The sequence below is a fragment of the Rhinoderma darwinii genome, chromosome 3 (assembly GCF_050947455.1).
Source record: "Rhinoderma darwinii isolate aRhiDar2 chromosome 3, aRhiDar2.hap1, whole genome shotgun sequence".
Taxonomy (NCBI): domain Eukaryota; kingdom Metazoa; phylum Chordata; class Amphibia; order Anura; family Rhinodermatidae; genus Rhinoderma; species Rhinoderma darwinii.
In genome coordinates, this window is record NC_134689.1 from 186468354 (window position 1) to 186490726 (window position 22373).

The 22373-nt window shown below is 38.1% G+C and overlaps 1 protein-coding gene across 1 annotated transcript in view; it reads left to right on the top strand.

The window, feature by feature from the left end:
• Window positions 1–22373, top strand: part of CPED1 (cadherin like and PC-esterase domain containing 1) — a 328476-nt gene that overhangs the window by 49103 nt on the left and 257000 nt on the right. Inside the window, exons 3-4 of the mRNA XM_075857143.1 lie at window positions 11021–11115; window positions 22122–22197. Of these exons, the coding sequence (XP_075713258.1) occupies window positions 11021–11115; window positions 22122–22197 (171 nt within the window). The remainder of the gene's footprint in view (window positions 1–11020; window positions 11116–22121; window positions 22198–22373) is intronic.

The following is a 22373-nucleotide window of genomic DNA, read 5'->3' on the forward strand; positions in this document are numbered from 1 at the left end:
GAAAAGTTTTGGGGGTAATGGATGTGATTAAAGCTCGGCCATCGCTCTTCAACCACCCGGCACTTGTGTTGTTAGACGCTGAAAAAGCCTTTGATAATGTTGAGTGGCAATGGCTGAACATGGTCCTGGACAAGTTTAACATACAAGGGGGTTTTAGACTGTTTTTGAAATCATTGTACACTAACCTCACAGAGGCTGTTTAGAGCTAAGGCGTTTAATCTACACAAGGGCACGCGACGGGGTTGCCCTTTGTCACCAATACTATTTGACTTAGCATTGGAGCCATTGATTTATGTTTTGAAACATGGTCAGCTGTTCACTGGTATACATGTGGGAAAAGTTGAAGTGAAATCCGCTATATTCGCAGATGATATTCTGTTGTTTCTATCACAACCATCTCAACATTTGCAACAAATTTTTTACTTAATTCGCACTTATGGATAATTTGCGGGGCTCAGAATTAATCCACACAATAGCGAGCTCTTGGGTTTGACATCCCACAATCACTCAAGAGATCTAGAACTCATATAACATATTTAGGCATCCAGATAGGGAAAACACCAGGCTCTTTATAAAATTTAAATTATGGACTACTTTTTCATAAAATAAAAGCCGAATTTGACAAATGGGCCACATTGCCGCTCTCAATGTTTTGTAGATGTCATCTGGTTAAGATGATCTAATTTGCCAGGTTATTATATCCACTACAGACCTTACCTATTTTATTGCAACACACGGATGTCAAGGCTTTCAACACTGCTATCTCTAAATTCATATGGTTACACAAATGCTCCCGTATTTCGTTAGCTAAATTACAGGTGTACCATTGGCAGGGGGGATAAACATACCACATTTGAGGGGATACAATATGGCCAGTCTTTTTCGACATGTCTTGGATTGGCTACATCACACAGACCATTACTCCAATTATGAATTGGAGTCAGCACTAGTAGGTGATTATGACATTTCAGCGCTGCTACATACTAAAATGGCATCTCTGCCATGACATGTCAAGAATTCCATATTGTTAAGGGACACCATTTTGTGCTGGAAAGAGGTGAGGAAAAAGCAGGGTTTGTCTTATCAGTTGTCTAAATATTTACCTTTATGGTCACATATAGATTTCCCGGCTGGGACGTCCAGTAGTCTGTTTAATATGTGGAAGCAGGGGAGTATAACAACGGTCGGACACATAATGCATGAGAGCCTAGAATAATAACATCGTTCGAGCTGGTCGGGGAATTTGGAGTCCTGCCAACACATTTTCTTCAGTATCTGCAGGTCAAATCTTTCTGTATGAAACTAGTATGGAACTTGGAGAGAGAGGTAGTGGACAATGCATTTGATGGTCTTATTGGTGAGGCGTCCCATAGAAAGTCATTGTATTTTTTATATAGGACGATTAAAGACTTGTACATACGGATAGACCCGAAGAATCATTTCGCATATTGGAGGCGCATGTTGAAACTACCAGACATTAACACATATCTATTGGAGGGATGGAATGCAGTACGGAAGCATGTTATAAATGAGGTAGAGAGAGACACATTTTAGATTGATGCATGCGGCCATTTACGCTTTTAACATACCACCTAAGGCTAATAATCCTGATAGATTACATGCCTGTCTCAAGTGTACCCAACCGCACACGGATTTGTATCATGGCATCTGGTTGTGCCCTTCTACACAGGGATATTGGAAGGAAGTTCTAACATAAATACATAAACTTTGGGATACAACTTTTCAGATGGTCCCTATGCTCCTTCTCTTCCATTCAATAGCCTCAATAGATGCAGATGAGGGGGTTTCCGTCAAGCATGTACCACCACTAGTGCATGTCATACTGCTCATAGGCAAAAGATGTATATTGAAAAATTGGTTGGATTCTAATATACCGTCACTAGATCAACTAATACAGCAGTTGAAGGCTTGTCTGTATTCGGATAAGATTGATGCAGCAAAACTCAAAAAAACAAACAAACAGCTGGCTTTTTCAAAAAATGGAAACCATTTTTGGTGCAGTTGTCAGATTCGGATATCGGGGATGTGGTGGCGGGATTTCAATATACGACATGGTACCTCACAGAAGATCTGAACGGGACTTTAGGTAAACTGAAGGTAGCAATGCCAAGACGTTAATTAGAGATATACAGCTTGAAGATGAGAGGGGTGACGAAGTTTATGAGTATTGAATAAACTATAGAATGTCTGCCTTGGTTAAAGCATTAATTGTTTTTTACAGTTCTTCTTTTATATTGCCTTTATAAATGGAATTGTGTGCTATATGCAATATAAGAAAGATGTATTGATATAGCAGTCTGACTTTATATAGTGTTGCATAATTCCAGTATTATTAACGGAGAGTGCAAGACGAAGACTTCTTGGAACAAATGTACAGATGTCATGCCATGTTTTGTAAAATTTCAGCTGATATATTTTGTATACTTGTGTAAACTGTATAAGTCTGAACACTGTCATGTTTTGTTTTGTTTTCTTTTTTTTGTTGAAAATTTTATACAAAATGTTTAAAAAACAAAACAAAAAACAAGCCCTCATAAAACTGCATCATTGAAAAAAAAAAAAAAAAGTTATGGCTCTTCAAATATGGACACGCAAAACAAATAATTTTGAAAAAAAAGTGTTTTTACTGTCGAAATATAGTAAAACAAAAAGAATCTATATAAATTTGGTATAGTTGGAATCGCAATAACCCACAAAATAAAGTTATTGTGTTATTTATACCACACGGTAAACGGAGTAAATTTAGGATGCAAAAAAGAGGGGCGAAATTGCAGTTTTTTTCTATTCCGCCCCCCAAAAAAGTTAATAAAAGTTTATCAATATATTCTATGTACTCCAAAATTGTGCTATTAAAAACTACAACTTGTCCCGCAAAAAACAAGACCTTATACAGCTATGTCGATGCAAAAATAAAAAAGTTATAGCTCTTTGAATGTGATGATGGAAAAACTTAAAAACTAGCTTGGTCATTAAGGTCTAATATAGGCTGGTCATTAAAGGGTTAAAGTAAATGTCCACCTTTTAACACATTAGGTGAAATGTTCTGTGCCAACTAATTTTATAATATAGAAAGTCCTGACTGTCTGCAGCCGCCACTAGGGAGAGCTTACTGAAAATTGTTTATTATTGAGATTAATATATAAAAACAGTATTCAGTAAATACCTACGCTCAACTCCACGTAGAGGCAGTCAGTATTTTCTAATTTACATCTATGTTTTTACAGAGAATTTGGAGCTCTGTACTGAAAAAATAGAGCTCTGATCACAATTAAAAAAAATTATTAAATTAATCAGCACAGAATTATGAACCTATTTAAATAAGGAACTAAAAAAATTATTGATGGACATTCACTTTAAAGAAAATGTCTCATGTATTAAATTTTAGTTTTATTGATTAGTTGTAAATGTGCAGAAAACCACTTGGGGGGAGGGGTGCGGCACACTCAGTTCCTGTATTGTCTCTATAGACAGTAAAGCAAGGTATGTGTGCTTTATGACAGCTGAAATTAAAGGGAGTCAGTTGACAGATAAATATCATAGATTGTTACAGTCTCCAGGAAGTGATGGAGGACAGCCCCTCCCCCAGAGGGGTAACAGGGGAGATGCATACAGCACATTATCTGTGTATATAGTGTACAGTGTTGCTATCTTGCTTTCTCTAGTTCTACAGCAGCACAATACAGCCCTGCCCTCTGTTGGCCCTGTCCCAGTCTATACAACAAAGCTGAAAATTAGTCAGTGTAAAAACTTGAATACTTTAAGATTTCTTTTTATATGAATAGTTATAAAAAATAAGACCACCAAATAAAAAAAATATATGTTTATTATAAAAATCAGATTGAAATACTTTGTCATGTTCTGATGGTATATTCCCGTTAAAGTAGAAAAATTATGCTTGCTCTAAATGATTATCAGATCTAGGAGGTATTTGCACTACTAATACTAGTCTTGAAGGCGAACAAAATATTATGCAAAGTTAATGAATAGAAATATGTGAATAAACAGACCTTTATCATAGGGAAATGGGTATATACAATTGCAGCAGTGTGCCCCAGTGACCCTTCTGCCACATGCAATTTATTAGATCATTAAGGTCACGCAAGCAGTAACTGCAATGAAAACAGGAAAAGTAACAAATTAACTGCTACTATGTGGGGACTTTTTATTTAGATCAGATATGATCTTGTTGTGACCTCCAGTATTTTTTAGTTCCTTTTTTTCCTTGTCTAGAGAAAACAAAAGCTCTGTGTCTTGTCTGGCTTCCTCCAGAACACTAAGCTGAATTGAAGAAATTATAACCAGATGTTATTTACCTAAATTTGCATGCAAAAGAAACATAGAAAAATAGAGAAGTTTAAAATAATTGAAAAACTATTGTAGTTGTAAAAGTAACTGAAATCTGCCAACATTTAAGGTCTCCATCATAAATCATGCATTTAACATTTCTCTTGGCTTTCTCTAACTCATTTGTATTGAGATGGTTAATATAATAACTATTACTTGAGATGCTTGCTTTTACTTTTTAAGGAGTGCCATCAAACTCTAAACTATCAGGCAAAATCTGTCTCAGATATCTTCAGGAATTTTGAGGCAGAATTTGAACTGCCTGTGCTTTTTTTCCCCACATTTTTTTGCAGAGTTTTTCGCCTGCTGCCATTGAAGCTAATGCTAATCCCCACGTCCGGCCAAAAGCCAATGGGGGGCAATTTCGGCCATTTTTTTGGTGTTGATTCTGACGCGGTTTCCATGTCAAAATCAGTGCCAAAAATCTCAGTGTGAACGGACCCTTAGGGGAAATTTCTTCAGGAATTTTGTGGCAGATTTTGAACTGCCAGCGTTGTTTTAACACTTTTTTTTCCGCATTTTTTGCTGAACTGACCCTGAAAGTGCATTTACCAGAAGGAATAACATGTCTGAATATGTTATTGGATTTATTTGGGTTACAAACTTTGTTAAAGATTAGACGTTTTGTACACCTATGCAACCAATTATTTATTTTGATCCAGTGCTCACAAAATAATTTTTTTTAATAATTATATATATATATATATATATATATATATATATATATATGTATATATATATATATATATATATATATATATATATATATATATATATACACTACCGTTCAAAAGTTTGGGGTCACCCAGACAATTTTGTGTTTTCCATGAAAACTCACACTTATATTTATCAAATGATTTGCAAAATGACTAGAAAATATAGTCAAGACATTGACAAGGTTAGAAATAATGATTTTTATTTGAAATAATAATTTTCTCCTTCAAACTTTGCTTTCATCAAAGAATGCTCCATTTGCAGCAATTACAGCATTGCAGACCTTTGGCATTCTAGCTGTTAATTTGCTGAGGTAATCGGGAGAAATTTCACCCCATGCTTCCAGAAGGCCCTCCCACAAGTTGGATTGGCTTGATGGGCACTTCTTGCGTACCATACGGTCAAGCTGCTCCCACAACAGCTCTATGGGGTTGAGATCTGGTGACTGTGCTGGCCACTCCATTACAGATAGAATACCAGCTGCCTGATTCTTCCCTAAATAGTTCTTGCATAATTTGGAGGTGTGCTTTGGGTCATTGTCCTGTTGTAGGATGAAATTGGCTCCAATCAAGCGCTGTCCACAGGGTATGGCATGGCGTTGCAAAATGGAGTGATAGCCTTCCTTATTCAAAATCCCTTTTACCTTGTACAAATCTCCCACTTTACCAGCACCAAAGCAACCCCAGACCATCACATTACCTCCACCATGCTTGACAGATGGCATCAGGCACTCTTCCAGCATCTTTTCAGTTGTTCTGCGTCTCACAGATGTACTTCTGTGTGATCCAAACACCTCAAACTTCGATTCGTCTGTCCATAACACTTTTTTCCAATCTTCCTCTGTCCAATGTCTGTGTGCTTTTGCCCATATTAATCTTTTCCTTTTTATTAGCCAGTCTCAGATATGGCTTTTTCTTTGCCACTCTGCCCTGAAGGCCAGCATCCCGGAGTCGCCTCTTCACTGTAGACGTTGACACTGGCGTTTTGCGGGTACTATTTAATGAAGCTGCCAGTTGAGGACCTGTGAGGCGTCTATTTCTCAAACTAGAGACTCTAATGTACTTCTCTTGTTGCTCAGTTGTGCAGTGGGGCCTCCCACTTCTCTTTCTACTCTGGTTAGAGCCTGTTTGTGCTGTCCTCTGAAGGGAGTAGTACACACCGTTGTAGGAAATCTTCAGTTTCTTGGCAATTTCTCACATTGAATAGCCTTCATTTCTAAGAACAAGAATAGACTGTCGAGTTTCACATGAAAGCTCTCTTTTCCTATCCATTTTGAGAGTTTAATCGAACCCACAAATGTAATGCTCCAGATTCTCAACTAGCTCAAAGGAAGGTCGGTTTTATAGCTCCTCTAAACAGCAAAACTGTTTACAGCGGTGCTAACATAATTGCACAAGGGTTTTCAAGTGTTTTCTAATCATCCATTAGCCTTCTAACACAGTTAGCAAACACAATGTACCATCAGAACACTGGAGTGATGGTTGCAGGAAATGGGCCTCTATACACCTATGTAGATATTGCATTAAAAACCAGACGTTTGCAGCTAGAATAGTAATTTAGCACATTAACAATGTATAGAGTGTATTTCTGATTAATTTAATGTTATCTTCATTGAAAAAAAACTGTGCTTTTCTTGCAAAAATAAGGAAATTTCTAAGTGACCCTAAACTTTTGAACGGTAGTGTATATATACACAAGGAACAGAGAAAATGCCTTCATATAGAAGGTGTAACGTTGTATTGGATACTGGATGAACAAACCCATTTGATTCTGAGTGCTGCTTCGCTTTCTCTCTATTGATGTGTATATATATATATATATATATATTTATCTATATAGTGTGTATATATATATATATCTATATACACTGTATGGACTAATGTATTGGGATACACCACTTAATCGTTGAATTCAGATGTTTCATTCAGTTCTATTGCCACCGATGTATAAAATCCAGCACCTAGCCATGCAGTCTGCCCTTACAAACATTTCAGAAACAATGGGTTGTTCTAAAGAGGTCACAGAATTCGAGTGTGGTACTGTAATAGGATACCACCATTTCAACGAGTCAGTTCGTGAAATTTCTTCTCTCCTAGATATTCCATTATCAACTGTGAGTGGTATTATTGCAAAGTGGAAGGGTTTAGGAACCACAGGAACTCATCCATGAAGTGACAAATCACGTAAAGTTACAGAGCAGAGTCTCCGAGTGCTGAGGTGCATAGTGAATAAGATTTGCCAATGCTCCGCTGACTCAATTACTGCAGAGTTCCAAAACTCCTCCAGCATTAACATCAGCACAAAAACAGTTCGCCCGGAGCTTCATGGCATTGCCGAGCAAAGCCTTACATCACCAAGCACAATGCCAAGCGTTGGATGGAGTGGTGTAAAGCACCCGGCCACTGGACTCAGGAGCAGTGGAAACATGTTCTTTGGAGTGACAAATCACCCTTCTCTATCTGGCAGTCTGATGGACGAGTCTGGGTTTGGTGAATGCCAGGAGAATGTTACTTGCCTGACTGCATTGTGCCAACAGTAAGGTTTGGTAGAGGAGGGATAATGCTATGGGGTTGTTTTTCAGGGGTTGGCCTAGGCCCCTTAGATCCTGTGAAGGGAAATCTTAATTATTCAGCATAAAAAGACATTTTAGACAATTATATGCTTCCAAACTTGTGGGAACAGTTTGGAGAAGCCCTTTTCTTTTCCAGCATGACTGTGCCCCAGTGCACAAAGCAAGGTCCATGAAGGCATGTTTGGGTGAGTTTGATGTGGAAGAACTTGACTGGCCCACATAGTACCCTGACCTCAACCCCATCAAACACAATGGGCTGAACTACAATGGAGATTGCAAGCCAGGCCCTCTCATCCAACATCAGTGTCTGACATCACAAATGCTCTTCTGAATGAATGTGCAAAAATTCCCACAGACACACTCCAGAATCTTGTAATACAGAATCTCCAGAAGAGTGGAAGCTATTTTTACTGCAAAAAGGGGACCAACTCCAAATTGATGCCTATGGATTTAGAATGGGATGTCATAAAAGCTCCTGTAGGTGTAATGTGTAGGTTTCCCAATACTTTTGTCCATATAGAGTTTCTCTATCTATCACATATATATATATATATATATATATATAGAAGCTGCAGCAGCACGGAGTATATTAAACAAGAATAATGAACAGTGTAGCTGTGAATCTAGCACTAGGGTGAAATAGAACACTTACTAGAAGCTGTATGTTGTCTGTCTATGTCTCTCTTTGCCTCTCTGTTACTCTGCTCCTGCAAACCCATCCCCTTCCCCTCTCTGTAGACTTCTATAAGCAGCTGTGACTTGATCCCTCAGTCCGTCTCCTCGGTAGAAGATGGAAAAGGGAGTACATTTTGAGTGCGTGAATGGTTAGGGCTTATTTAGACGAACGTGATATACGTCCGTGCAATGCACGTGGTTTTCACGCGCCTCGCACGGACCTATGTTAGTCTATGGGGCCGTGCAGACTGTCCGTGAGTTTCACGCAGTGTGTGTCCGCTGCGTAAAACTCACGACATGTCCTATATTTGATAGACTGGTTATCCACAGCACTCACTTGATCAGAATACAGCTACTCAATTTCCGCTGGATGCAAATTCCAAGTCCAGTGATGCCTCCTGGACAATCAATTGTAGCAAAAAACTTGAGGACAGCATCCGTATGGCAAAAGTAAAAAAGTGTTTATTAACACATCCCAATATCAATAGTGCTACGTTTCGACCCCGCAGGAGTCTTTATCAAGCATGATGCTTGATAAAGACTCCTGTGGGGTCGAAACGTAGCACTATTGATATTGGGATGTGTTAATGTCCTATATTTGTGCGTTGTTCGCGCATCACGCACCCATTGAAGCCAATGGGTGCGTGAAAATCACGCGCAGCACACGGAAGCACACGGAAGCACACGGAAGCAACAGCAGTTAAAAGTATGAATGAAAACAGAAAAGCACCACGTGCTTTTCTGTTTACAAACATACAAACAGAGTGTCTTAATGATGGCGGCTGCGCGAAAATCACGCAGCCGCACATCCTATGTGATGACACACGGACTGTTAAGTACCTTTTGCGTGCGAAAAACGCCGCGTTTTTTTGCACGCGCAAAACGCACACGCTCGTGTAAATCCAGCCTTAGGATGGGGGGGGAGCCTGGTAAGAGGAGAAAGAGGCATACATTCTTATATTCACTTGTACTATTTGGTCTATGCAAAGTTTGTTGAAATATTAGTGTCTATTTAAATATTGTGGTGCCCCCCCTGCCTAATGGGCCCCTCAACCACTCCTGCCCACTCAAAATCTTCCCTAGGTAGGTGCCCATGATCTGCCTGAGCACCTTCATGGAAACATCCGATGGTTCAATATAATGTTATAGAGGCGGTAAAGAACAACAATTCAGATATATTCACAGCGTTGTAATCAAATTAAGTGAAACTTTCTGGGTTAAAAAGGGGAATAACTTTGACCCCTACGTTTAATCCTTTTGCTGAAACATAAATTGTTACAAAATCTTTAAATAAAAGCCTCATTGCCGAGGGGAACAGTTTTGTTTTTATTTTACCAACAAATACAGTTAGAGGTTGTGAGCTTTACATATGATGGCAACATCTTACTCAAATGGTCTGTTTCATTCTTCTTCTATAAAGTTTCTGCTCTGCATTTTTACATCGACAGGCTAGTACAATAAATGAGTGTCCCACAAATATTACATCGCCTGTTTCATGGTATTGACAAGCATTGCAAATACAACCTTTTACACTGAATTTAACAGCAGTATTTTTGTGGAGATATTTTACAATGGAGTCTATTTAGAACATTTTTGTAGTAGGCAGTTGATTATTTTTATGCCTTTTTTCAGATTGTATAACTCAATGTTAAATATTGATGTATTGCTCTATAATGTGTTTCCAAAAAATACTTCTAGGGATGAAACAGCATCTGATGGAACATGCCACGATTTTTTTATAATGTAAAATGCATATGGAATTTGACTGAAATTTTTTTTGTATGCCTCCATATGAAATCTGAGGCTTACAGAGGTACAGTAAGACCCCATAGACCTCTACTATGCATAACAGTTACTTATAACTCAGAAGTTGTAGAGAGTCATAATATTGTCGTGTGCATGAGCCCTTTAAGTGTGAACAAAAACTTCACGGTGCACTAGATCCTCCTGTACAGTACTTTTGCGAAGTATTTCCCTTCAAAGCTAAGCCATTTCTGCTGAAGACCTGTCCATCTTCTTAGTTCACTAACAGAAAGTTATCATTGTCTGCCATGCTGCAGATACAGTGGAGCTGAAGCTCGTTCCCGGTCACTGTTTCTACAAACCTGCTGGCTCACATTACACTTCCCTCTCCTCCCCTCTCATGCTGCAGAGAGAGAACTGCCGGCTTAGATCAGTGCCGATGCTGCTATGAATATAGGACTTCATTAGATAGTAAGTTCCCTCTTCAGACAGAGATTAGAAATTTAAATTTGCACACTGAGGAGCATATTCCTAGAGGTTTTTAAGTGCATCACTGGAGGTACACTAAGGCTGTACTTACCATATAATTTACAGATTAAAAAATAAATAAATATATATATATATATATATATATATACATATTTCACATATTTTTGTTGCATTTGAATAATCTTTATTTGTAGCAAACATGAATCAACATATGAAATATGGAGTTTATAATCAATATGAATAGATGAATCTATTTTGTTTTGCTGTTTGTCATTTTTTGTTTGCATTGTCCTCCAGCAGAAATTCACAATCTAATATTGAAAAACGTACTGATATATTGTACTCATCAGGTATCTAATAATGACTGGTCAGGGCTAATAATGCTGACCCCATGGGGTATAATTGTCTCATAGCAGTTTTATCATCAGTACAAACCTAACAGGTTTTTCCTCTTGTTTTAAGGAAGAGACGCCCTTATGTACATCCCTTCAAATGAAAGTATGGAGGCAAGCTGCAAGGAAAAGCACGAACTTGTTGAATTTGTACAAATGACAAAGGTAAACACAATATTAATGTGCACATTTTATTAAGACCTAAACTGCATTTGTGAAAACCAGATCCATATTTTTATCATATTAATATAGAGAAACCTGTAGCTGTTTGTCATCTTTTCATCCCATAGTTGTCCAATGGTTTTTTTGGTCAGAGAGACATCCGAGCAGATAACAGGCATATTTTTTTGTATTTTTCTAAAGATATCTAATAATAAAAAGCTCTACATTTTATTGTTTTTGACCTGAGATAATAGCAGGGCACACTGACATGTCCCTTGGCCTTTGGATGAGGACTGGTCATTATTCAGGTGTGGTGATGTCCCTAAATGAATCAGAGACACTAAGCTGAGTGTCAGAAGTTGTCAATAGAGTGGACAGTAATTTCCTCTACTGACCACTTCCCACCTCTGGGTCCTGGTGCCGCGTGAGTCCTGACGCCTGATAGGTTGCCTGAGCACTTATCCAACCAGTGGTTAACACTATTCAATATTGATTTTCAAGTTTAACAATCTTATAAATTCTTTGCTTACTGTTAGGAACAAAAGATTTCACATTTACCAAAATCTTTTTTTGTCTATGGCTACCATAGACCATAGATCTATAATGCAACAAAAGGAGACTTTGTGTAGTAGAGTACTAGCCACTAAAAAGTAATTTTATCTAAATCAAATGTATCAACAGCACATAGTAGGGAAACATAAATCAACAACTAATAACTTAACCAGTATATAGGCATGTAGCACGCATGAATGATGTTGCCATTTTCCTGAGTACGCAATAGAGAGATGAAAGGTTAGATGATGAGTAATATTATTTCTCACTTTTTAATTGGACAAAATATTACAGACTGGCAGAATCAACTAAATGACCCCAGTTATGGATTCACTGCCACTCAAAAGCGGGTTTCCACAAATACAATGGCTCTTTGTATGGGTGTAAATACTTGTGACATCCACACGATCTGGAAAGTTGTCATAGCCGGAATCCTAATGTTATTACTAAGTGCCCTTATTTCATAGCTCAGGAGATCAAGAAGAAATTTTTTGCATTTGAGATTTCATCAAGAAGCAGTCTCTAACTAAAGAGAAAGCAGCAATGATGTAGACAGCCATTCACTGTTTTTTTTCTAGATCAGGGAAAAACCATGCTTAAAATCTGCCTATGCTGTATTGCATCATAGTTGGTTGTTTATAAAGGTATGTTCACACGCATTTGTTGCAGAAATATCTGCGACGGCAAAATCTGTTCCATACATCTGAATGGGGTTGTTTCTGAAACACATTCTTGGATGCAAACCCCTTTCCGATGAATTTAAAGAGTAACTGCCCTTTTATCAAACTTTGGATCGGTGGGGGTCCAGCTGAGCGCCCTGCATCTTCATCTGTGATCATCGCTCCCTATTAGGATGAAGACGGCTCACATAGTTTACAGCTGAAGATGCAAGGTCCTCCGCTGAGCGCTTCTGCATCTTAATTTCAGCAACAGTGGGGGTCTCAGCTCCCACCGATTCAAACTTCTGATATGTCTCTATGACATATTAAAAGTTTGATGAAAGTGTTGTTAATCTTTTAGAAAATTCTGACACGTATGAACTTACCCTTATAGGATTGTGAGGAAGTTTGCACTAATTTTTTTTTAATATAAAAGCAATAAGAAGCAGCCCTAGCAAGGTGCTTCAAACCATTAGGGTATAGTTACACATTGTGGTTCCATCATGATTATTCCACTATTTTTTTTAAAACCGCCAAAGCACTTCATTTTATTGAAAATCGCTGCAAATTCACACCTCAACAGCAACATGTGAATATACCCTATAAAGAAAGGCGCTCAGGAGGGTGGGCCATTTGCAAAATACAAACAAAATAAATTTTAACCCATGTACTCAGTTCTAATAATAAAAAAATATCCCCATGATTATTATGATTATAATTCTGTGTCATATCGATTTATTATCTTCATTATCATAGTTAACTAGTATCAATGTTAAATAATATACAAATACAATTACAATATAACTCACACTCGAGCAATAACATCACTCATGTTCATAACTGGCCAAAGACATTAGATGAAAGTCAGCTGAGTTTGCCGATTTCAGCAAGATCGGCTGTCAAACTGATGAATATGGGGATAGCCCAACAGTCCCCCGATAGCAGTTGTCTGAAGAGACAACATCGACCATGTTGGAATTCAATATGTCTGATCTTTTGTTCCTGCAGGAGAAAATCTCCTGCCAGTGTTGTCTGGAATTGGCCTCTCTCCCTCTCCCCATCTCTCCTGAGCCGAGCATGCATCTTTATGAGTCAGAAGAGATAGCTGTCAATGGAATGAGTGTTCTGCTGACATCTTTCTCATGTGTGTGGCCAGCTTAAGAAGAGAAAATCAATGGATTTTATATGGCCTCTTGTACGAAGCCATAATAGGGCACTCATAGAGGTACATGTAGACCTACTGTATCTCTGTATGCCTTCTATTTTATTTAGAGCCATACGGGCAAGCTTCATCCCATGATGTATTTCAGAACTATTCTACCCTAGAAGCATTTAAAGAGACTCTGTCACCACATTATAAGTGCCCTGTCTCCTACATAAGGAGATTGGCGCTGTAATGTAGGTGACAGTAATGCTTTTTATTTAAAATAAACTATCTTTTTTCACAACGTTAGGAGCGATTTTGGTTTATGCTAATGAGCTTTCTTAATGCCCAAGTGGGCGTACTTTTACTTTCGACCAAGTGGGCGTTGTACAGAGGAGTGCATGACGCTGACCAATCGGCATCATGCACTCCTCTCCATTCATTTACACTGCACTAGCGATATAGTTATATCACTATGTGCAGCTACATACACAGACCCTAACATTACTACAGTGTCCTGATAATGAATACACATGACCATCCAGCCTGGACGTCATGTGTACTCAGAATCCTGACACTTCTGACTCTTTTTTGTGAGATTCCAGCAACGGATACGAAATCTCGCGAGATCACGGAGCTAAACGAGATTTGGTTTCACTTGCCGGAATCTCACAAAAAAGAGTCAGAAGTGTCAGGATTCTGAGTACACATGACGTACAGGCTGGATGGTCATGTGTATTCATTATCAGGACACTGTGGTAATGTTAGGGCTTGTGTATGTAGCTGCACATAGTGATATAACTATATCGCTAGTGCAGTGTAAATGAATGGAGAGGAGTGCATGATGCTGATTGGTCAGCGTCATGCACTCCTCTGTACAACGCCCACTTGGTCGAAAGTAAAAGTACGCCCACTTGGGCATTAAGAAAGCTCATTAGCATAAACTAAAATCGCTCCTAACGTTGTGAAAAAAGATCGTTTTTTTAAATAAAAAGCATTACTGTCACCTACATTACAGCGCCCATCTCCTTATGTAGGAGATAGGGCACTTATAATGTGGTGACAGAGTCTCTTTAATCTAGGGGAGAATATGTCACTCCACAGAGCATACTACAGCAGTACATGGAGTCCCTGCAGCTCCATGCAACGGAGCCACAGCAGACTCTGTGTGCGGAACGAGTTGTAGTTTATAATGGCACCATTTAATGTACCATATAATATACTGAGAAACTGAAAAAAAATGGATGGAATGGGAAAAGAAATGCGATTCCTCCATTGTTTTTAAGGTTTCATTTTTACGGCTTCACCATGCGGTAAGAACAACATGTTAACTTTAGTCTGCGGATCAATATAAAAACGGCGATACCAAATTTATAAAAAAAAATATTTTATAATGTACTACTTTTGCGAAGAAAAAAGTATTTTCTTTGAAATAAATTAGTTTGTGTCTTAGACCCATAACTTTTTTATTTTTTTTGTCACTGGAGAGGTATTCAGACTTGTTTTTTGTGGGATGAACTGTACTGTATTGGTACCATTTCAGGGGAAAATGGGAGGGAGCGTGATCAAAAAATAGGAATTCTGGTGTTAAATAACATTGTATTTAAATAATTGGGACTTTTACAGATGCATCTATACCAATTGTTTTTTTTTATTTTTTCATTACTTTAGGGGAAAAATGGAAAAAGGTTTTCTTAGTTTAAATATTTTGTATATTTGATGGTGCAATTCGCTGCAATACCTGTGTGTTGCAGTGTATTGGAATTTTTATCTCCCTCTACTAAGCCGTGTCTCTGTCTGATGGGGTGACGGAGGGTGCCCCCACTTTCTAACGGCTTAGATCAGCGGTCTCTATCCACTGCAGCATATGAGGAGTTAAAGGGATGGGAGCGGAGTTATCTATGATTTCGGCTGTTGTTCTAAGGCTTGGCTGTAACATATAGCCAATACCCTCTCAGTAGGGAGCTAGCTCAGCCCGTGAGCCCACTTCATACTCCCCGTTTGCGGCCGTGACATACAGATTACGCAACTCGTCGCCATGGGGTTAACTTCTGTGAATCAATACGTTGGAAATCCACCTTGGTCTGAGGGTTTATGAGGATGTTTAACATTCTCAGTGTGTAGTCTGTTGCATTCTATATTTGTGATTTGCTTATGGCAAGGTCAATGTGAGAGTAAGGGAAAGAAAAGCAGCAAGTCACAGACTGAAATCTACTGTAGTAGGAAAAGCAGCAGCTAAAAGTATGAGGGAAGGGAAGAGGGAAAGGTATGTGATCTGAATTAATATTTAACTTTTATTGATATACATTAAGAGAATTAAACTAAAAAGTCCATTGGTGCAAAAGGTATGTGTGAGTGACCCCCAAACTCACATACCAAACAAAGCAGCAGCTAAGTAGTAACTGTGTAATAAGACTGCCCTGTCAAATGTCTTGCAATGTGTAAAAAAGTTAATACTTACAATATTTTGAAACACTCCTTAGAAAATAAATCTGCTCCTAATTTTGCATGATTCTGGGCATTACTGGAAAGTCATATGTTGGAAAAAAATATCAATTAAGTGTCATAGTGAAAACAAACCTCTTAAAAAAAGATGCATCCACTTTTTTCCTCCCCTATACTTCTCACAGACTGCAGATCAAACCAATCTTTGGATATGAGGCATCTTGCACTTTTTCTATTCCGTTACAAGCTTTAGTGTTTCTAGAATAAATATTGCTCATAGTAAATTCTATTTCATGTGTTTTAATGGCATTAAGCCATGTTCACACTAGCCTTGTGATTTTCGTTCATAATAGAAACCACAATGCATTGCTGTATCTGTGTGCAACAGATACCATGGGCCTCTAACGGATCCCATTGACTTACAATAGAGTTCATTGGGTTCCATTGTTGTGTCCATTTTTTTGATGGGAAAATAAGTGCTATGCTTCACGTCTAATCTAACAGAACTGTGTGAACAGCGACTTTGTGTTAGAGAATCACAGGATTGACTGCAATCACGTTACATGGCATGTTGTTCATGTTACATGTTAAGAAATGTTGCTATGTCCCAGAGTTTAGACTTCAAGGGAATGTATAATTGTAAAGTGACATTTTATTGAAATAATGTTTAATTAAATATAAAAAAAATAGTAAATCAAAAAGAATTTCAGTTTTCTTGCTGCCCACTAGAGCAGACACAATAAGTTGACATTTCTTGTACTGCAGCTTACTTTTCAGCTTTGCAGTGTAGACTGAGACAGAGTGAGCAGAAGATTAAATAACAGCACTATCTGTTTGACTATTGGGGGATAAGCCACCTGCCTTGAATAGCAGCACAAGCTTTCCTAGTTTATATGTACGGCAGCTGGGATACAGATTGTAGCAAGTTGGAAATCCCGACATTTATCTTACAATTTACTAAAGGAAAGTATTAGTAAAATTATGGTTTATGAAAAATATCTGCTCTCTGAACTGATAAGATGGTCAATTCTTGATTACATGGCGACCCTGGATAGATCAGAGTAAGGCCAGATTCACACGAATGAGTGCAAACTCGGATGTGAAAAATTTTAGTTTTTCACATCCGAGTTGCACATGTGCGAGTCCTGTTTTCATGGATCCCCATAGACTTGAGTCTATCGAGGGATCCGTGCAAACGGAAGAAAGTAGGACATGTTCTATTTTTCGACTGACTTTTCACACGGTCCATTGAAACAACGGCCCCATTAAAATACATGCGTCCGTGTGATGGCTGTTGTTTTAACGGCCGTCACACAGATGTATTCTATGTTCATGTGAGTAAGCCCTTAGGCCGAATTCAGACGACCGTAGTATACGTCCGTGAGAAGGCCATTAAAACAACGGCCGTCACACGGACGCAAGTATTTCAATGGGGCCATTCATAGGCCATTGTTTTCACGGCCATTGTGACTACGCAAGTGATTCGGTAAAAAAAAACCTGAAACCTTACGGAACGGAGACAAAAAGAAACCATTAGCAACAAAAGCATTACCATCGAAATCAATGGTAATGTAAACGGAATCTATGGTTTCCATTTGCCTTTCCGTTGATGGGTTCCTCCGACGGAAAGCTCAGACGGAACCCATTAACAGAAAGCGAACTCTAGTGTGAACAGGCCCTAATAAATGTAACGCACAGCATGTGTACCAGAATTCTATTACATTTTGAATAGTAAATCTGCCCCATTATTTCTTACATCTAATTAATTAAAATAAAATTAGATATATGAGACATTCCATTTAAACAATGGATAGTAATGCACAGTTATGGGGACTGGTCCACAGTTGCTCCACAGGGCCTTCGGACTTCGTGAACATTTTTAAACATATACTTTCCTTACCAATAGAACACACTTGTACTCCCAACTGAAAGCTCTGAAGGTGTCAGCTGTTCTATTTCTAGCATCGATATATCATTTTTCATTAGGATTGTCTAGGGATAATGAAAACATGAAATGTATTACTTTGTTGTACGCTAATGGAAGGCACGTAAGGAAGCACTCTTCAAATTGTCACTTATTATAAATGAAACTGTTACTAAGTAGAAATAGTAAAAGGCCAGACATATAGTAATAGGCCCTACTATCTCAATATTTATTTTACATATTATCTGTTATATTGCACTCTGTTCACACTGTTCTGCATCACAATAGAAAATTGACCCAAGTAACTACATGCTTAAGATTGGGAATTTAGCTTCTGTACCCTACTGGAGAGTTGGCAGCTGGGTTGCCAATCACCCGTAATTCTATAGACTGTGCAAAAACATAGAAGACTTTTGCCCAGTGTTTTTAATTTAAAAAAAATCATTAATATTATTATTCTGATCTTTAGACCTATTACATCATCTTTATGACTTATTTTTTGGTTTTGAATTTGTCTATGAAATTCCCCTGTCTGTAATTTTTGGCAAAGTTAACTAGAAAAAAAAACAAAAAACGAAGGTTGGCAACCCTGAGGGGGACTAATGTAAGTTCATTCTCTGTATAGCGGTGTAGAATAATGAGTAATGAAAAAATACACAGATATGTTCGGTAGAAAAGCTAAAGCCACTCGTAATCTGCATTTCTGAGAATATTCTTTACCTCCACAATCGGACCTTCCACTCAGTGGCGCACAAAACTACCTCACAAGCCACTTTATGTCTCATAGAAAACGTTATTTTACATTTTCTTTATACTATTATAACAGACTGTACATGAACACTGGGGGGCTGTGTTTATGGTAATTTCTCTGCTGATGTGTTGAAACACAGTTGCATTTCAGCTGAGGGTCACCCCCTATCTATTAAAATGTGTTATTCAAATAAAACATTCAGTACATCAGTAAACTAGCATGTGAGCCCGTTATCATAGCACAGTGTTCTCACCAGGATAATAGGTCAATTCATAAGAAAGTCCTTGTTGGGGCTGTGTGTCCTATAAAGATTATTCCATGAATTTCAGTCACAGGACAGGAAGACAGAAGTGTTGTTACTGAGTTAAATCAATAATGTAGACTTATTTTCATTCACAGGAGTGAGATCAGAAATTCATATTTTCTTTGTTATTACAGGATAGTATTTTCAGATCTAGATCGCTGACAGGGCTAGTCTATTTCACACTGACATGCTGAATGTAACCTAAACTGTTTTGTCTCAGTGGGAATAGAACAAATATCTTTTTGAAGTTGAAAACGAAATATGAACGAAGTTTAGAACATACAGATTTTTCTTGTATCCCATACAATCTAGTCATTTGAAGCATTTCTTGTTTTCACATTTGCATTCGGAATAAGTGCTGATCCGAGATCAGTGAAGAATTACCAGCATGATTCCTGCTAACAGAAAAGCAACAGTAATTGTAAGAAACTGACAACAAATGGTATACAGCAGAGCATCTCTAAGTGACCAGCATGTCAAACCTTGAAGAGGATGAGAAACAGATGTGTCCTCACTTACCTTTTCTCTTATCTCAACATATCCCAAGATGTGTGGTGTGAGAAAAAAAACATGATTTTGTGATACTCTGTCACGAAATGTCTATTCTATATATGTATGTATGGCCACCTAATGGTCGTGATTTTAATTGCAGCCTGTTAATGGTTTTGTTAGCAGGTTGCATATTGTATTAAATTGACTTCATGAGAAATTGGAGTCCCTAAGCAGATTCAGGCAAAGGAAAGTGTGGACACATCTGTAGAACAGGTTCCGCTCTTGCAACATAAGAACAGATCACTGAGCCTACACTAGGCACTGGCAGAAGATAATGTGTATATATCATTTTAAGTCCAGAACTGGACATTCACTTTAAGTAATAATGTGGATGATGAGCTAATCTTTGGGCACCTTAAAATGAACGGTGATCAAGTCTAAATGTATCAATTGCTTTGCTCTCTCTCAGCAAGGCTTATATGCTTCTACACAGTGCATATATATCCACTTGGTAGTGATCATATGTATAATGGCTGCCCGTCTATCAGCTGTCAACCAAGCAATCAATATAATCATACTCAATCCCAAACAGCATCTATGATATTTTCTTGAAACATGCCCAGGAGAGAGCAATGCATCCTGGGACATTTGTTCTAACACTTTCTGACAGAACTCTGTAGAAGCTTCATATTTTATTTATGTTCTTTCATCATAGTACGTTATGCATTATGTAGCAAACAAAAGAACAAATATATAGTGTTGGATCTTTTACCCTATTGTAACATATAAATTGCTTGTGTGTTTCTGTGTATCACAAAATGTGCAAATCCTATAATTTCCCTATAAAATGTTGAATAATGATGTAACCAGAGGTAAGGCCGAGCAGAGAGAGAAATATAGGAAAGAGAAGGAAACTGGTAGGTGAGGAACAAGGGTTAAATGACTTGTCTATGCTGCGATTTTAGGAGAATTAATATATATGATTGTAATAGGTAAGACTTAGACCTTATTTACACGGGCGTGTTAAACGTCCATGTGACGGCCGTTGAAACAGCAGCCGTCCCACGGACCTTTGTAATTCAATGTGGCCGTTCACACAGTCGTTGTTTTAACGGACCGTGTGAAGGGTCCGTGAGAAAATAGGACATGTCCTAATTTTTCACGCGTCACGCATCCCTCCATAGACTCATCTATGGGGGATGCAAGACATTGTGTCCCGCAGGGCTGAGCACGGATGCACCTCGGGCGTGAAAAACTGCCGTTTTTCACGTCTGAGATGCGCCACGCTCGTGTAAATAAGGCCTTAGACTGCTCACACATGGATTCCATCTTTAAAAGATACCTTTTTGTAAAGGATGTCATTTAATTATTATGGGTCTGTCAGTTTTCAGGTGAGGAACAAGGGTTAAAGATGTGTAGAAAATAGCAGCAGACCTGATGGAAGCATGACACCAGCGTAAACACACTCATAGGTTGTCCTTTTTTACCTGTCTTCTACATGTTCTTGTTTCCTCCTCTGCTTCACGCATCTTACATATGTGTGCAATTCCAAGAAGTTGTAAGAACAGTTAGAATGTGAAGGTGTAGAAGGGTGTAGAAGGTGGGTAAAAGTAGGAACAATTAGTAGATAAGCATTGGAGAACTGTTGGATGTAACTAGTCTTTAAAGAATCACAGTCGTCTTGTGTGCGTACGTGACTAATAACACTATTTCTTATCAAAGTACGACTCGTACCCCCTTTTTATCACTAGTTTTCCCCCCTTTAACTGTTATTTAATTATGAGCTCAGTGCCAGAAGATGTTGAAAGTAGCTACAATATCAAACTCTTAGATCGTCCCTCTGTAAATGGGGTAATGTTCCTCCAGCAAGTAATGTTTCAGTGGAGTCCAACAGATTTTAGTCGTGTTCAGTCATGAGGCACAAGGGCGAGACGTACGCTGACGCATTTAATCACATCTCACGTGACTTCATCAGAGCAAGTAGTAATGGAAAGAACAAGAGGGTCTTTTATAGTTGAATATGACCATTTGACGGCACAAAACGTGTTTCCAATATTTGTAGTAATCATCACATTATAACATTAAAAGTACAGCCATACTTAACTTGTTCCCATATAATTTTTTTAATGCATTACTGTCAGGTTTATAAGAAAAGAAAAAAAAAAGAAACAACAAGCAAGCCCGTAGAACAACAACAGAGTAAATAGATTGTGGCAAGAGTCTCAGGAGTCAAAGCGCATACTGGTATACAATCTAATACACCTAAAGAACCATATTACATTTCAACTTGTTATTTGACCAAGAGTGATAAGTGTTTTAGGAGTCCATCACGCACTTTATTTCTGTAGAAGTGTACAGTCCAAGTTACCACATTAGATTTGTTTTATTTCATCACACAAAGTTTGGTGTTGCAGTTTTTCATAAGTGCAGTAAATTCTTTCCAAAGGACAAGACCACCTCTTTGAGAAGACCACCCCCTTATCCAGACCAGATTTTCTGTTCCACCATACAGTATGCATACTGCCCATCTTATTTGAGAAGACCACCCACCTAGAAGACCTCTTTTCAATGGAATTTTGGTTGGTTGTCTCCGAAAGGTCTCCCATTGGCACCCAAGTTGTCAAACGTTCTAAGTTTCTTATCTAGGCTTGTACTAATGATTTATGGGAAAATATTGAAATAACGGTTACTCTTTAATTGTTACCTGTTTTGTAACACAGAGATTTCATATTTTGCAGGTGAACCTACTGCCACACATGCAGCAGATACAATGCATAAAAGATGAGATTTGTCTGCTGACTGCGCACTTCCCAGGTATACAGCAACATAAAACTATTTTCTTTCAAGATTCTACTCTTTTCACTATTTCCTGAAACTTGAAAAGGAAGCTTTAGCAGTGTCACTTTTCTATTTCTTAAACACTTAAGAATTCTGGAACAAATACACAATATAAAGCCTTCATGTATTGTTTTGACAGCTTCCTTACATTA